The sequence below is a fragment of the Gossypium hirsutum genome, chromosome D12 (genome assembly GCF_007990345.1).
Source record: "Gossypium hirsutum isolate 1008001.06 chromosome D12, Gossypium_hirsutum_v2.1, whole genome shotgun sequence".
In the NCBI taxonomy this organism is placed as follows: domain Eukaryota; kingdom Viridiplantae; phylum Streptophyta; class Magnoliopsida; order Malvales; family Malvaceae; genus Gossypium; species Gossypium hirsutum.
In genome coordinates this window covers 16,218,645-16,235,945 of record NC_053448.1, presented here as the reverse complement: position 1 = coordinate 16,235,945, position 17,301 = coordinate 16,218,645, and the positions used below count along the sequence as shown (strand labels likewise).

At 31.7% G+C, this 17,301-nt stretch overlaps 1 protein-coding gene across 2 annotated transcripts; it reads left to right on the top strand.

Annotated features, from left to right (window-relative positions):
* Positions 1–9,847: 9,847 nt before the first annotated feature.
* LOC107945456 (membrane-associated progesterone-binding protein 4) lies at positions 9,848–17,053 on the top strand. Of its 2 annotated transcripts, XM_016879472.2 has the most exons (9): positions 9,852–10,050; positions 10,139–10,215; positions 10,297–10,368; positions 10,689–10,726; positions 11,496–11,558; positions 11,727–11,770; positions 12,197–12,243; positions 15,556–15,730; positions 16,627–17,053. In XM_016879472.2, the coding sequence occupies exons 1-9, from the start codon at positions 9,952–9,954 to the stop codon at positions 16,792–16,794; spliced, it is 783 nt and encodes a 260-aa protein (XP_016734961.1). In that variant the 5' UTR covers positions 9,852–9,951; the 3' UTR covers positions 16,795–17,053. The 2 variants fall into 2 exon arrangements, with proteins under 2 accessions (XP_016734962.1, XP_016734961.1); XM_016879473.2 differs by lacking the exon at positions 11,496–11,558 and having other exon boundaries at positions 9,848–10,050.
* Positions 17,054–17,301: the final 248 nt, after the last annotated feature.

Sequence of the window (17,301 nt, the reverse complement as noted above, 5' to 3'; positions counted from 1 at the left end):
CCTATCTACTATAGCTTATTGGCTATTGACTTACCAATATCGATACTAAACCCCCAAGTATCGATAAATGGGTGCAAGAGACAAGGAAATTAGCTTGAAAACACTTCAAAATCATTCCAAACACCATCAAATCATACCATTAACTTTTAAGTCATTTCAAAACCTTGCCAACATTCATTAGATCACAAATCTATCTTGAAAATGCTAAAAGCATTATAAGAAACATCACAAAACTTACAAACTTAATATATAATACACTCAGTCAATGTACATGTCATTACAAACTCTTTTAATGCAAGTAACACAAAACTAAATTCTTTATGCTCTTCAAACCTCTAACAAAAATATGATTCTTCAAGACACGACCTCTAACTTCACGGAAAAGGTCTCCTACCTACGCACTTTAAAAAAATAACGCATTAAGCTCAATAGCTTAATAAGTACACTAAGATTTCCTACTTTACAATCTTTTACACTAATTTTGTATAACAACCCATTTTTCAATGGTGTCAGAAATGGTGGTTTTAGAACTCCATTTCTAATGTTCGAGTCCATAAATATTAAATATTAATATTTATGAATTTAGTATTAAATTTTATTAAAGTTTGGTCACTTAATTTTGTCAAATTGATAGTTAATTCAGGTACAAGGACTAAATTATAAAATTTGTAAAAGTTTATCGCTATGGATTTTTAAATAATCGAATGACCAATTGAGAAATTAGACCCTCTTTATAGTGCCAAACAGTGGTGGATACTATTTTTCATCCACTAAATTTGTTAATTAAGCGTAAGATTAGATTAATTAAGCTTTAAGTAATTATGTTTAGTTAAAAGTTAAACAAGGTATAAAAGATAAAATGAAATGAAAAACAAACACTTTATGTTCATCTTCATGGAAAAAAGAAGGAAAATAGGGTTTGGAAGCTCAAACTTTCAGCCTTCAATTTGGTATGTTCAATTTAGTCATTTCATTGTAATTTTTATGTTTTTGAGGTTGCGGGAGCTTGATTTAGCTAGCCCATGTACCAATTTGCAAAACTGTTAAATTTTCTAAAAGATTCCATTGATGAATTCTTGAAGAAATTGGCACTAAATTGTTAGATTTTAAGCTTAGAACTGAAAATGGACTAGTTTGTAAAGTTTACTTGCTAGTTTTTTAACATAGGGCTAAAGTGTATAAATTTCAAAATTGATGAAAAACTCCTTTAATTATAAATAGTAAAGAGTCTTTGGAGGATGTAATTGAGATCAATTTTAAAATTGAAGCTCAAATTTAAAAGATATTGCAATTTTGGTTTTAGGGGCTAAATTGAATAAAATGAAAAATTTTAGGGGGCATTTGAAAAATGAAATTAAACTGATTCATGCATATAATAGGATGATATAATATGTTTGAAATTGATAAATTAAACTGAATTATTGTATAGATCGCCGAATATAATTAAGGAAAAGATAAAATTGTTGAATAGTCCTTAAAGATTCCATTACTTCTTGTTTTTTCAGTTAAGTTCATATGGGACTTACTATTTTATTCATGTTTTGATTTAATTGTATTTGATTATTTCATTAGTTATATAAATGTGAATTGATTTATTTTTGGCATAGAATGGACTAAATTGTAAAATATGAAATTTATGGTTATTATGAATAGGTACAAGGTACCGAATGAAAATGAAATGTTTATGATTGAATGATATGTATATGTATATGTATATGTATATGCTATTACAGGGATTGAAATGATACGACTATAGTAATAATGCCCGTGTGAACTTAGTAAAGGATTAGGATATGTATGGCTTGCCATTAGAGTCGAATATAAAAACGATCAGGGATTTACATGGTTATTTGAGATCTAGCATTTGTTGTAGATTATTGATTCATATAAGTCAGCTTGTGTGAGCAAAAATTCCAGGTTGTATGAGCAACCATGATCACTATCAGCTTGTGTGGGCACTATAGTCCCGTGTATCCGACTTTAGTTTACTAAGGTTTCCTCGAACGAGAAAATGGTAACTTAATGGAAATGAAATGGTTTAAATAATTGGATATTAATTGAATTTATTATGTTGCAAATTGTATATGGCTTGAATAGTACATGTTCAAAGTGTAACATCTACGATTTAACTTGGAGTTAGGTACAGTGATGGACCGGATCAAGAATTAGCCCAAAATTCTTGAAATATAATGAATGGGAATTTTGAGTATTAAATTAGGAAGTATTTAGACCTGACAAGAAATTAGAAAATACTCTTTAGATAGGAAAATTCTAAATAGACGTATTGACTTAATTGAAAGAATAGAGAATTTCTTGTGGCCAAAGTAGGGAAAAATAAAAATTTAGGAGATACATAGTAGTGGTGAAAAGGAAGGAAGGAGTATGAATAAATTTAACCAAAATGAAGTATGAGTCATCCTAGGAATTATGAAAGATGGAGGAGGATAAAGTGGTAATTAGCCAAGTAGATATTTATTAGGCATAATGACTAGGGGCTATAGTGTAAAGATGGATGGCTAGAGGACTTATTAACAATTTCACCATTTTAATTAAAAATGATAAGATATTTTAGTGGAAGTAGAAAATGGGAGAAAAGATGAAAAGTTATCATCTTTTCATTAAGCCCACCATCACTTTTATCTCTACTATCACTCATATTTTGTTTATATTTTCTTTGTGTCCTTCTTCCAATGTTAAAGAAACCAAGCTCATAACCTTCCTTTTTCTTTGAAATTTCTTTAGTAAAAACTATAAAGAAGGTTATTGAGCATCTTAATCTCATGAGAAAACTTCTATAAATGTGTTAAAAGAGAAAAAAAATAAGAGTTAGGGTTTTGGGTTTTCATGGAGTTAAGGTAAGAGATGGTGAAATTATCATGCCATACATTTTTTATATGAAATTGAAAAAAAAAAAGAAAAGAAAAGAAGGGAAAGGATCAAGTTGAAGAAAAAAGGGAAAGAGAAAGCCAAGGAGTGAGGAGAAGAGAAAATACATCATCTCAATCATTTTGTTGTAAGTACTACAAGATTTTAATTTATTTTATTTAAATGCTTATATTGTAATACGAATTTATTAGGATTGAAATGTAAATTAAATATATATTTATAAATAGATAATAAATAAAGGGTTAAATTATGAAATTTTGAGATTTGTCAATAGAATTATAGGGGAAGAATATGAAATAGTATATTTGTTTGAATACTAAGTAATGATGTTGTGAAAGAAATATATGTGTGAAAAAGGTATTATACATGTGATTTATTTATTAATGAATAAATTGTGAAATAGAGAAAAATGTAGATTATTTTTCGAGACATATATTTATTATGAGAAATTGTACTAAATTTGGTTTTAATGCCCAAGTAGACAAAATTTAGAACTACTAGGATATTAGTGGCATGCCATTAAGGGACCTTAGCGCGCTCTCCGATTATTAGCACAATAGTGCTCTCTGTATAGGACCTTAGTGCTCTCTGCTCATTCGTGCATAATATGCACCTCTGTATTTGTTCCGTATATTCGGCATGTTCTATAAAATTCTATTATGGGCTAATGATATGAAATGTGAACAAAAGTGAATTATCAAAGTGTTGAGGTAAGTTTAGTAACTTTCAAAGGTCAGTTAAATTTTGTTAAAGTAAGGTATCGTTATGTATTAACAAAATAAGTTTAAACATTATGTTATGATACATTTACCTATTTATTCTTGTAGTGCTTACTAAGCCTGCATCGACTTAACATGTTTATTTCAATGCATAGGTAAAGTTAGACTTGAAAAGCTAGATTTGAGCTAGGAGACCTCTCATCTCATCACATCTTCAAGGGCAGTAAATGTAGGTATTATATTTTAAGTTAAAATGGCATGTACATAGGTAGTCCAAATGTGTTTCCAAGTGTTAGGGACTAAAATGTAAACTCTTTAAACCTGATCTATTTTGGTATTTTAAATTGAAGTATATTAGTTCTATATTAAATGAATTAGTGATGGCCATATGTATGCTTGCGTTTCTGATTTGATAGTGTGATAACTTGGTTGATTCAGAGTTGTTTTTAATTGCTTTAAGGCACTTTGAAATGTTTTAAGTGTTATAAAGAATCCAAAACTTTGCAGGGGGTTTTAGTGAAATTTTCAACTGAGTCTTAACAAAATTTACCCAAGGTATCGATACCAAGGGTATAGGTAACGATACCTAGTCTTTTAAACTTAAAATCTCCAAAATAGAATGTAATTTTGGTATCATTTTTGAAATTGGTATCGATATTGAAGGTTAGGTTTCGATACCTAGGCCTAAAGTATCGATACCTTCACCAAAATTTGAGTTTTTAGAGTTCCAAAATGCTAATTTGGTATCGATTTTGTACAGAGGTATAGATACATTTTATAAGGTATTGATACCTTTTGTTAAAGTATCGATACTTGACCCCTGTTTTAAGTAAAAATAATTTTTAAATCATTTCCAAATATAATCAAACATCCAATAATGACCCTAGATGTTTATGATAATAATTTTTGGGTTAAATGAGTTAAAACACTATGGGTAAATGTTTAAATTAAACAATGTTTAGCCAAAAATTGCTTTGGCACCAAATGTAATAGTCTTATACCGGGTCTATACGATCAGACCGGGTATAGGGGTGTTACAATAAGAAGTAATGTTTGAACATGCATATGATTTGAGTTAAAAGTTCTTGTGATTGTACATGAAAGTATAAGGATGCCAAAGGATGTCATGTTATATACCAAAGTGTTTTAATTGTTAAAATTTTGAAATGTTAAGGTAAGTTAGGTCATTTTCTTATGGACTTACTAAGCATTCGATATGCTTACTCCGTTGCCTCCCTTTTCCTTGTAGATTACCAACTTGCAAAACGTGTCAAGCGGATCAACAAGAAGCTCAAACTATCCCATTATTGATTCAGTAGTTTTTCAATCGTTTAAAAGTCTGATTTTGTAGCTTGTACATAGATGTTTGTATATGTTATCTTGAAATGGTAGTTTTAGTTAAAAACCTTACTAATGCTTAAATTTTGGTAAGGTAAATACTTGGTTGAAATGGTTGTTTCTAATGAATGAACTTGAGTTATGTTTAGTGATTAAAATAGTATATTTGAACATGTTTTAACATTGATAAGATGGTATTGGATGGCAAAATGAATAGGTTGAAATTGAATAAGATGAAGTGATATGGTTTGATACCAAATTGAAGTTATTTTGGATTAGATGAATTGAAATGGTTAAATGCAATGTTTTGGTATGTGTTTGGGATATTTTTGTGTAGGAAAACTTAACCAATTGTGTTCAAAATGTGAAGGTTGTGTGGAAAAAATGAAATAGGCACCGAATGACTCAAAATTTACCAAAAACAGAGTTCACATCCTAATAAGCAATTTTCCTTGTCGCAACGTTAGCCGACAGTATGTGATGCCGCGAAGTCAAGTAGTCTGACATTGTGACGCGACAAATATTTGACAACGTCACGACGTAGAGGTAGTGACGTCACGATGTCAGCCCTAAGATTTTGAAACTTTACAATTTGGTCATATTTCATGCTCGAGTCAACAAAAGAGCTCTCGTAAGCTTGATTTAGGCTCAGATTTAATTATGTATCATAATGAGAATGTGTCTATGATATGATTGAATGTTTGAATGATTTATTTGCGGTATATTTGACGGTAGTTGCTCCAGCAACAGATGTGACATCTATTGATAAGGTTCTTATGACACCTATTGATAAGGATGTAGGACCAATTCGTGTACTCGTTCTTCTTTAAGAGTCAAGTATAACTCATTCAATTTTCATATTTCGCTTTTAAAATGGTTACTGCTTGTTACCTATTTTTCTCATTTGTGAGCATTCACTTATGTCACACAATCTTTAATTCCATTTTCATATTATGCACGTTTTCAATTAATGACTACATAGTTTCCCATATTTTGAGAGTTATAATTTATCACTTAATTCTATTCACTTGTTAATCACATGGCATATTAATGTCAAGTTATTGTTTAACTAATTTAACTTGTTAATATCATCTTTATTCATATTTAGATCCACTTATGCCCAATCATTCATTTCTGCCACGTTTTAACTAAGTTACTTTATCTATGCCCAATCTAAGACACAACATATTTACAAATTCATTTAGCTTCATTTATAAACACTTAGTGCTTAGTAAACTCTAGTAAACTAAGACTTGAATCCTTGGGATTTCAATTGAACATTATACACTGATTGCACTAAAAGTGCAATCCAACCATCACACCAAACACTTGAGGCCCTCACTATGGATTTATGTGCTATGGTATAGTGCACATTATTGGAAAAAATCCAATTTGAAAACGGTTTTCTTGCACTACGGAAAATAAAAATTTGAAAACCAAGTCGGTTTGTGATATTTATAGCAATAAACCCTTTACCGAAATCGAACTTGTGTTTTTGGCTAGACGGATCCTTATCGTTCTTGGCTTTCAATCGAATGACCTTCTCCGTTATTCTTGTATCACAAATTGCTTCGACTACGGGCTTGAACGATTCGAATCAAACATAGAACTAGAAATATATTTTTTTACTTTTAATCTGAAAAAGAAAATCTTTTCTCAATAGAAATTGATAGAATTTTTTATTCTGAAAAATATATTTAATACTTATAGAATGAACCCTCACTATTTTCGAGCAGAGTAACAATATCTTAGAGTTGTGTATTTTGTCCTACCGGTGCTATCTATTTATAGAGAGAAGAAGTAAAACCTTTGCTAAATTGTAAAATTTATTCAACTAGAAAAACAAGCTCCTAGTTTAACTAGAAGTATAGGGGGTAGCAACCCTAAATAAAAATGCTAGGGTCTGCCTGTTGGAAAATCAAGTTTGAAAAGCGCGGCGAAAAATAAATTTAGGGAAAAACTAAAGTTTTTAAATTTTTTTCCAAAACAAGAACTTGATTTTGATATATAAAGTAATAAGCACTTAATCAAAATTGTACTTTTTTTATTCGTCTAGGATAAACACTTTGACCGAATAATTTTCTCCACTATCCTCAAGCTCACGTCTGCCGAGTGTGAGCTCGCTTCGAATCAAAAAAATGTTCACAAAAAATTACTAATGTGCTAATTTTGCAATTTCTCTAAACTTTTGGGTCAAGTTGTAAATAGAAAAAAACATCTTTAGAAATTTTTTATATAGAGAGAATTTTCTCTCTACAACTTTCTCTTGAATTCAAGTGTGTCAAAATAATGACTCAAGGCTCTCTTTATATAGAGAGAGTTTAGAGAGTTCAACTATGATTAAACTTAATACTTTAATATTAAATTAATATATTATTTATCTACAAGGTAAACATTAAATTAAATTTAATATTAAGATAATCACTTTAATATTAAATTAATAAAATACTATTAAGATAAGTATTAAATTAAATTTAATATTAAATCTATTAAAATAATATTATTTTTGGAATAGTTAATCTGAAATCAAATTATCTGGTAGAGTCCCAGTAGGAGTGTAATTCTTCCATTGCTCAACCACTAAAGACCCACCGTCGCCGACAATTTGCTGACCACTAAAATGTCACCATTGCAGCCGCTGACACCCCGAACCGGTTGGATCGTCAGCCAAGTTTCACATACTAAATCGGTTCAACCAGTTTTTGGGTCTTGGTCTCGATTTTGAGCTCTTGAGCCCAATTTACGATTTCAGGTCCAATTTTCAAGTTTAATTATCGTTGTCTGACTTGAAAATTAATTTTCAAAAATATCATATTAAATTTAATTAATTTAATTAATTTTATTTTTACTTGATCAAAATTATTTTTCTCAAAAATCACTTAGATTTTCCAAATTAATTTTTCAAGAAATTTCTTTAATCAAATTCTCTAGTTGAACAATTCTTACAACCACTCAATTTAATTCCACATCGAATAAATCGACTCAAGTAAATTATTTCCAAAGTCGTAAATTTCTTTTTGATTCAAATACAGTCCGATCGAGCTTTTGTTGAACTAGTGGAGGGACCAATCAGACATATACAATTAGGCTCTAGTAATTGCAATTATGTCTAGAAGCATTGTTTTGATAATTCATAATTACTTAATCATGGAGTCAATCCACAAGAAGTACCATGATTGAAAACTCCTTATTATATACTCTTTACAAAAGTAATTCATCCAACTGCTTTGTCCAATGACCTCGTCATGTGTGTGTTACCCTCATAGGATATCATTGATTCATTTAAGTTAAATTCGTTCACTCAATACAATCTCATTTTATCTCATTGTCACTATTGTGTTTTCTTAATGATTAATATGATCACTGTTAGCAAATGACTGTGATAAATTACTCGTTCGAGAATAAGCAATTCGTGACCATATTCCATATTTATCAACCCACACAATGTCAATGAGAGGATATCGATAACTATTTAATTGAGCTATAAATTCTACTATTACTAGTAAAGCCATGTCATACACAAGTCATGTACCCAACATACCGGCTATCGACTCGATCATCTTTAGAGCATAAGCCTCCACTTACATCAAAGCACATGAATTACATACGCATGGTTAGCGACTAATTCAGGATTTAGGTAAATCACACCATGAAAATTACAAGTGAATTAATTCACAAATAAATTCAAAATTAATTCATTATGGGTCCAGCCCAATGCATCATTCTGCCAATGAATACATCTATACCCGTGGAGTCAACTGCTCCGATAGCCAAGACTAGTCATCTCCTCAACTGGAATTGTAGATAACATAATAATCCTTCTCAATATTTGAATCAAATGCTCACTTTAATTCTTTTACGAGATTACAGAGTTGTTTATATTATCTATTGAAGTAACTTGTCTTTCTCGCAATGTAAACGTTCTTACAATGCCACTTATCATCAGTTTGAACTTCCACAATCAATAAGCTAATATTTGTTTGTCACAATTTCGCTATGTATGCCAAATATGAAAGACAAAAATACAAAAGACATAATAGTAAAATGTGAAATTAACTTTATTTATTTATTTATCGTTCAAATAAATAGAAAATAGTTGCATGTTTACTACAATATGGACACATTTCCCAACATTGTCATCCCTCCCTTTTAACATGAAGGCTTTTGGGCATTTCTAATATCAGGTTTAATTAGAAGTACTTTCTGGACTTTTAACCAATACTTTATAATTTGATCCAACCCAATATTTGTTTTTCTATTTTCTAAAATAAACATCTCAATTATTTTCTCAAGTAAATAATCTTCGCAACCCAATTCTAATTCATTTAAAATTATTACAACTTTACTGTAAAAGAATTTATGAGAAAATATATTTAATATTTCTACATTTAACGAGTTTACTATGACCAAATGATTTATTTTCATTTTCGAACTTAATTTAATTAAAAAAAACATAAATTTATTTGTAAGTCATTTGCATTTTTCATTTTCATTTCGGAGAAAACTACATCCATTTCCAAATATTTCCCATTTCTTTATTTTCACCATTTTCAAAACTAGACATAACTTTGACGCATTATGTAATGTTAATAATAAATTTTGATTTTGTATATTTTTGTATATAAAAATTTAATTTGATTTAATTTTTACAAATCACCAACTCCATTATCAATATAACATCATTTTATCTTTACATATTGCTTACATAAATAGTTTTATTTATCTAATATATAAAAAATTAAATAAATATATATAATTGAATCAAAATAATTTTTATTTACATTTGAACCAAAATAAAATTTTAATTTATATATTAATTTATATAACTTTATTTTATATACTAAATTACATATTAAATCAAAGGAGTAATTATGAGATTTATATATATATATAAAACTACATTTGACCAAATGGAAGAAAGTTGAAAATAGGAAGCATTAAAATTTGTCTGCTCTTCAACTGCTTTACCTAAACCAAAAGTTCAATTTGAATCTCGGCACCGGAAAAAATGGCATTTCCGGCAAAGAAATTTATAACCTCTTCTTTCTTTGGGTTTACACTTCTGGTCGCTCTGGTGGCTTTTCTCCTAAAATTTAACTCTTCACAGGTCTTCCATCTCGTTTTTCCTTTTTTTTTTCCTGTTCTTTTTGTGCTTGGAAATTTCAAATATTTTCTTGTTGGTTTATTTTATGCAGAAATTGTTCACTGTTGAAGAACTGGCGCTATATAATGGAACTGATGATTCATTACCCATACTCTTAGGAATTTTGGGGTACTTTCTTTTGCCTTATTCGTCATATTATTATATGAACACGTTCTAAAATGCTAATCCAATTTAATACTTTGTGATTAGATCTGTATTTGACGTTACGAAGGGAAAATCTCACTATGGTGCTGGAGGAGGTTACAGTCATTTCGCTGGAAGGTTTGTTTGTTTTCTTTACTAGGAAATTGGGTCGTTCAAGTAGTTTATGTTACTTAATTATCCTATTTGTTTCCTTTCAGATATATGTTTATAAATATTTTATGCTGAACTGTATTTCTGCTTATTAGTTGCTATTACTTGTTCAAATTCTTTATGTTATTGATGAAACCTTTCGGAAGCTTTACTTAATTCCTAGTTTTGATACAATTATTCCCCCTTAACAAAGCTTGTTGGGCTATCTTCATGTGCCAATTGCATCCTTTCAGTGTATTTCCAAATCTGCAAACTGATTTCAATTTTGCTGTATGTTGAAAATTCAGAGATGCCTCCCGTGCATTTGTTTCTGGAAATTTTACAGGTAAGTGTTGTGATCCTTCAGCTTATTTGTCAGGATGGTTTTGAGGGTTTTTGGTTTTAGAGAAAATGACTTAAAAGCTGTTCGGAAAATCAAAGTGAGGAGCAAACAAAGAAAAAGAATTAGTAAGCTGACTTAGACATATTCTGAATTAATTCTGATTGTACATGAGCTAAAGCAAAATTCTATTGTCTCCTCTCTGGCAATTAAAAATTGGGAAATAGCCAACTATGGTTCCTCATTGATTGAACCAAACCAATGAATCGTCTATTTTTAATTCCTTTCTTGACCATGAAATGCCACAGAAACAAATTTGGAATTGGTATTTGCATATTCTTGCAAGAAAGTGAGAGAAGGCTAGTTGGTTAACTTTCAAATCTTAACATGACTTGACTGAGATGGAGAAAGTCCTTGATGATGAACTCTAGAAGCAGCCCATAAGATAATTAAGATATTAAAGATTGTTTTCCTAGTGCTTTTTCCAGTCACTGTGTTCTGTTAGGGTCATTAGAAACATAGGAGGGTTATTGTCACAAAGTCAACAACCTTTAATGCAAATTAAAAAAGATGTCAATAAAAGTTGGGACTAAATTCTAAGAAAATTAGAATCATACTGATCCCTGGCTTATGCTGTAATAGATATTAGCAATTGGGCACATTTAAGCAAGTGCTAAATATATGCATTTTTTTATTCCTAAGTCTTGTTAAGTTCTTTTATGCTTGACAATATAAATGTTTCATTGATACCAAATAGAATGAACTTTACTTCTAGGCTTAACCTCAGGTTATGATGCTAAATACCAACTCAAAAAAGAGGTTCTGAAAACTGATGAAGGTACGCACATACAATGTGCATCTTTGTCGTCCCTACATTGACAAAATAACAAATTGTGTATGGAGTAAATTTCTTTTAGAAAACATTACATATCTAAGAGCTGCCATAGAAAATTTCATTTTAGCTTGATAAACATTTTTATCCCTTGTTTCTTCAATTTTCAAACAGGAGATGGACTTACAGATTCATTGCGAGGTTTATCCAGCACCGAGGTAATGATGTATTTCCTCTTCCCTTTCAGGGGTATGCTATTATATGTGTGCCTTTTGATTTATCCATAAGCTAATGGAGGTTAATCATTAATCAAAAGCAAAAGAAAACTACACTTTAAGTAAAAGGAGCGCATAAGCTATTTTTGGCATCTTTTTCTTTTGACATTTGGATTTGGTTATTTTTCTTACAAATGCTTTTTGCTGGCATTTTTTTCACAATTATTTATTTTTGTGTATGAATGCATGTTTCTCCACCGAATATCATGCTATTAAATTACTCTGTTTTCATTTTGTTACTCCAATTTTCTACTTTCAAAAAATACTAGTACAAGATGGGCGTCTTTGGTGTTTCTTACATGTTTCTTGTCTGATGCCATATATTAGTTATAAAATTAATTTGTCTGACTCAGTTATTCATGTTTGTAGGTTCATAGTGTAGTTGGATGGCGAGACTTCTACTTCAGAAGCTACAAGTAAGTTCCTTACTGTTCATTATTCTTTCATGAAGACTGTCCAGATTTCTGTGTAACTATATAACATTGATAATTTTGTATTCAAACCTATCAAGAAGAAAACACATGTTCCATATGTCCCATAGATGTTTGAGTTCTAAAACCACTAAGGGAGTAGTGTTCTTTACTTCACTTTTCAATATCCAATTTAGGGCTTTATGTTTAGCCGAATTATTTCTCTTATGTATGGTAATGCAAGGAGCAATACATAAAACACTTTAGGAGCTTGACTATGCCACTTCGACATATCATTTTCTAGTGGGATCCCCATATCGACACAATGAGACTTTGGAATTGGTATGGGATTTGAATTGGATTTGTTGGATATGGTTGAGGAACTTTGTTGCTGATTGGAGCAAATCAATTGTTGCAGTAAAATTAAGAAATGACAAGTTTTTTTTATATATTCATTCTCATGGTAATTGTTAGCCTATATTCAAATAAAATGTCGAGTTGGCTTCGTCAGTTCATATGGGCTTCCATGACCAACCCCATAAACACTCTCAAGCCACTAAGGTTACTATGAGAAATCCAAATAGAAACATAAAAATAAAGCAAACTAGAATTAAAGATAAAAGCTTAGTGTAATTCTAACAATGCTCCCCCTTGAAACCATCCTTGGCATCAAGGATGGAACATTGATATTTCTACCGTAGATACCATGAACAATCCCATGCATGTTGTATCCTTGGGAAAACAATTACTATATTGCACCTAAACTTTAGTGATCATCCTGCTCCTTGTCTTGTTAAATCTACTATCTTGCACTGCTATTGGTTCTTGAGCTAAGAGTCCATCATCATCAACCAAAGGAAGGTGTGATTGATTGAGCCCTTTTCCCACATGCTTCTTCATTTGGGAAACATAGAATACAAGTGATTGAGTGAGATCCTATCTTCTTCACAACTTCATATGGACTAAAATACCTAGTTGTTGGCTACGAACACATTCTGTTGGCCATTGTCTTTTACCTGTACTATTGCAATTTTGCGTACACCCGGTCTCTTGTAATTGACAATCAAATGTACTTTTATCCGTTTGTTGTTTCATCCTCTATCGAGCCCTTTCAAGAAGAAACTTCAGCAGCTTAATCGCAACTTCTCATACTTGTGAACTCATCTATGGCCCTAATAGTTGAATCCCAAGGCAAATATGGAATATGATTAGGAGTTGGTTGTCGATAAACTAACTCATAAGGAGTATTTTGTGTTGAAGTGTGAAAGTTGGTGTTATACCAACACTTTGCCAAGGGTATCCACCTAGCCCAATCCTTAGGTCTCACCTACCATCCACTGTAAGTAAATCTTTATTCCACGGTTAACCACTTTGGCTGTTAGTCTGAGGGTGGTATGCAAAACATTTTGATTTTGACCATGACAACCTAAACAATCCCTTCTAAAGAGTACTTGTGAAGATTGTCTCGACCAGTAACGGTATTTGGGGGAGTTATCTTTCATTCTGGGTGTTTGAAAATAATTAAATTTTAAGATTGGATTTAATGCAAGTGTACGATGTCAAGTTATTGTATAGATTTTGTTTACAACGAAAAAATTTGGTGAAATACTCTTAAGGACCATGGCCAAGGGAGAATCAAAATGGTTAAACCTTTGTTAAATTTCGAATACTCTAAACTAGCAAGCCAAGCACCAATTTACTCAAATTAGGTGTTATCAACATGATTAAATTCATTTGAATTAACACTAAATTAGACAACTCAATGATTTGAATTCTAAAAACCAAACTCTCAAGTCTTTCCTCAACAAGTCTATAGTAATGGTCAATTGATCTATCTAATGGCTATGGAACGAGATGCTAAATTGAGTTGTTGTATAACTAATCCTAGGTTCTCCCGGTCTTTCTACTTGCCTCAGACTAAAATTCGCCATTAGAGTCTTCGCTCTCACATTTTGGCTCTAGCATACACCAGGTCTCTTGATTTGTCAATGCTTAAGGAGGTTAACTGATTCAGTTAAGCTAGAGTCATTCTCCATTTTGTAACTTGGTGAGTGTTTATCAAAATTTGAACTTGGATCAGACTCCTGATTGCTAAATTAGTGTTGGTTCCTCAATCTCCTGCCTGCTTCTTTTCTTCCCAATGTATACAAAGAGATCTCTATTGGGTTTTAAAGATGTTTCACTGTCCCTGGTGCGTGAGTTTGGGACTCATGTCTCACTTCAAACCTTGAAATATTCTTTAGCTTTATGAGTTCTCAGGACTTGTATCTTTGTTTGAGACTGTGTTTTGACCATGGTGTTGAAGTATTTTAAAATTTTGCCCCACTTCAGGTTTTTCTTTAATTAGGAATGCCTACATAAGTCTAGTGTGATCATCTATGATTGAAGCAAATCACAACAGCCAGTAATAGTTCTTACCTTAGATGGTCCCAACACTCCACTATAGATTATTGAGAAAGGTTAACTTATATGAATGACTAGGATATATGTTTCATGTATGTTTGGAGAGTTGAAAAATCTCACACTGAAATTCTTGGTATTTTACTCTTAAACAAGGAAAGAAATAACTTCTTAAGATGCACGAAATTTCGTTGTCCTAGTCTATAATGCCATAACATAACAAGGTTATTGTCTGAGGAAGAAATAAAGTCAAAGTATTTTGGGATTGACCCATAAGACACTTGGACTTGGTGGCTTTATTCTTCGGCTAGCAGGAATTTAAGAAGATAGAGACCCGAGCACGATTCAACCTTTTCAATCATCCAACACAAGTTCAAGTGTAAGATTACTTATGGACAGAAGATTAGAATCTGGATATGGAACCAAAAGAATTGAGTGGAGGATTAGGTCCTTCGAAATTTTAATGAACTTGTTTCAACAATTTTTGAGAGAGATCCATCTGCTATCTTTATTGTTAGATTCTCATAACATGGTTTTAAAGATTCAAATAATGTCTCATCACCTGTACTATGGTTGGTTGCTCCTAAGTCCACAATCCAATCACTTCCCTTAAGTGTTGTTGGGAGCAGACTGATTGGTTTTGAACCGGAAACCGGCTGATCCGGTGGTTCAACCAGTGTCTTAAAACCGTTTTGACCAGGACTGTTTTAAACCGGAATCGGATAAACCAGAAAAAAAACTGTATGGACCAGTTTTTAAATATTTTGTCTTTGCCTTTGGCTTTATTCTTCATGGCTTTACTCTTGATTCACATCTGTTGCCATTAAGAACCCATCAATCCAGACAAAACCCATTGCAACTTTTCAGCAATTATCAAAATGATTTGTAATCTGTTTGATTCTTGATTCTTAATTGCAGATTTGTTGGAAGGCTTGTGGGTCGCTACCATGATAGCCAAGGAAATCCCACAAAATATCTAAAGGGAGCAGAAGCAAAGGCTGCTAGAGGAGCACAACTCATGGAGAAACAAAAAGAAATGGAAGCTAAGCAACCCAGTTGCAATTCAAGATGGAGTCAAGATGATGGTGGAGAGGTATGTGCTCTCATAGCTTTAAAATTGGGATGGGAAACCTTCCAATTTAACTTAAGCAAAGTTAAGTAGCCTGCTGAAATTCACACCCTGCTCATACCTCCCAACAAATGATTACTCTCCAGAAAATCCATTTTGTTTCTTCCATGACATATGTAAAGTTGTAAAGTAAAAAAGCTTAATAAGTTAACCAGACTTCTGTCTGGACATGTCGTAGAAGCATAAAAAACGTGAAGCTGATATCCCTAAAGCTCCAATGGGTCCTTGCCCTTTGTTAAAAGTAAATATTTCCTATACCTTTTGAATAAATGGAGCTAAAATTAATGATGATAGATATGAAAAACGAACGAAGATGATGAGCCTGCTTGAAGATGTCTAAAATTTGTTATTTTGTTGATTTCATAATATAAACAATAATTGTTTTCCTTTCTGCTTCTTACTTTTGGTCTTGAGGATAGGCCACTGGCATTAACACCATGACCTATAGTTGAGGTTCCAGAAATGGAGTGAAAATAGGTTAGAGCACACTTGTGCACATAAATACCTCAAATCACACACTGACACATGGATAAAGGAGAAAGCTTTGACCCAAGTTTTGAAATTTCAACATAATCAATTGTAAGGGTATGGGGCCCTCTTTTCATATATACAGATGATCTATTCACAGACCTTAACGTGTATGATAGACCTTTATGTTCTCTTTTATGCAGTTATATTTGGCCTCTCCATTTTCCTTTGTCCCATTGAGTAGGTGTTAAATTTTTTTTCCTAATTTATATTTTCTTTCATTAATGGCATTTGCTAACAAGGAGCACGTAGTTGAGTTGTTACACAAATGATGTAACATTTCAAGGCATCTCTAATTGACCTTATGCCTTATCTCATATTGTTTTGATCAGGTTTGGTGTGATAATGGCTTCCCAAGGTTGGTTCAGAGACCTTTAGAAATTGCTTTGACGGGAAAGATGAGCAAGCGATGTGCCTGCTATAATGAAGATCAACTTGGCCAGCCAGGGTTAGAGGTCTATAGTGGATGTGATTACCTTGCAAAGAGATGCCGAGTTTAAATGAAAGAGCTTGAAGAAGTCATTTGTATAGTTGAAGCCCCTTAAACTCCAGTGAACTTTTTGAAGACAGGAGGTCGGCAAAGAGTGAAGTGTACCCATGTTCTGTGTGGGTGCTTCATTTCCTCCAATGCACTTCATTACTAACCTGATTTTTTGTTGCTTAATTTTCCTGGATTATCGTGGGTCTGTTTTGAGTAAATTGAAAGAGTGTCAATTCATGTATGCTATTGCAGCTATAGAAATTTGTGGTTTCTTTCCATCATTTTTTTCAGTTAAATGCTAAGATTAAATCTTTAGATAATTCATAGATAAACAGAAAAGGAAAACAAGAATGAGGTTCAAAGTCGCCAGTATATGGTTAGTGTTCGGATCATATTTATGAGTAATTTTCTTGAGTGATGTCATATATATTTTTTTTGGTATAATCAAAGTTTATGGTACAACTTTTTATCATTTGCTTGTTGGAGTTGCTGCAATTTGAACTTTTAGAATTAGTATAGGAAGAAT

What these genes read in the sequence shown, in the direction of transcription:
- LOC107945456 (XM_016879472.2), top strand. Translation starts at nt 9,952, where the DNA reads ATGGCATTTCCGGCAAAGAAATTTATAACCTCTTCTTTCTTTGGGTTT. An exon ending in GAGGTTTATCCAGCACCGAG is followed by an intron (nt 11,771 to 12,196) that starts GTAATGATGTAT and finishes TCATGTTTGTAG; the next exon opens with GTTCATAGTGTAGTTGGATG. An exon ending in GTCAAGATGATGGTGGAGAG is followed by an intron (nt 15,731 to 16,626) that starts GTATGTGCTCTC and finishes TGTTTTGATCAG; the next exon opens with GTTTGGTGTGATAATGGCTT.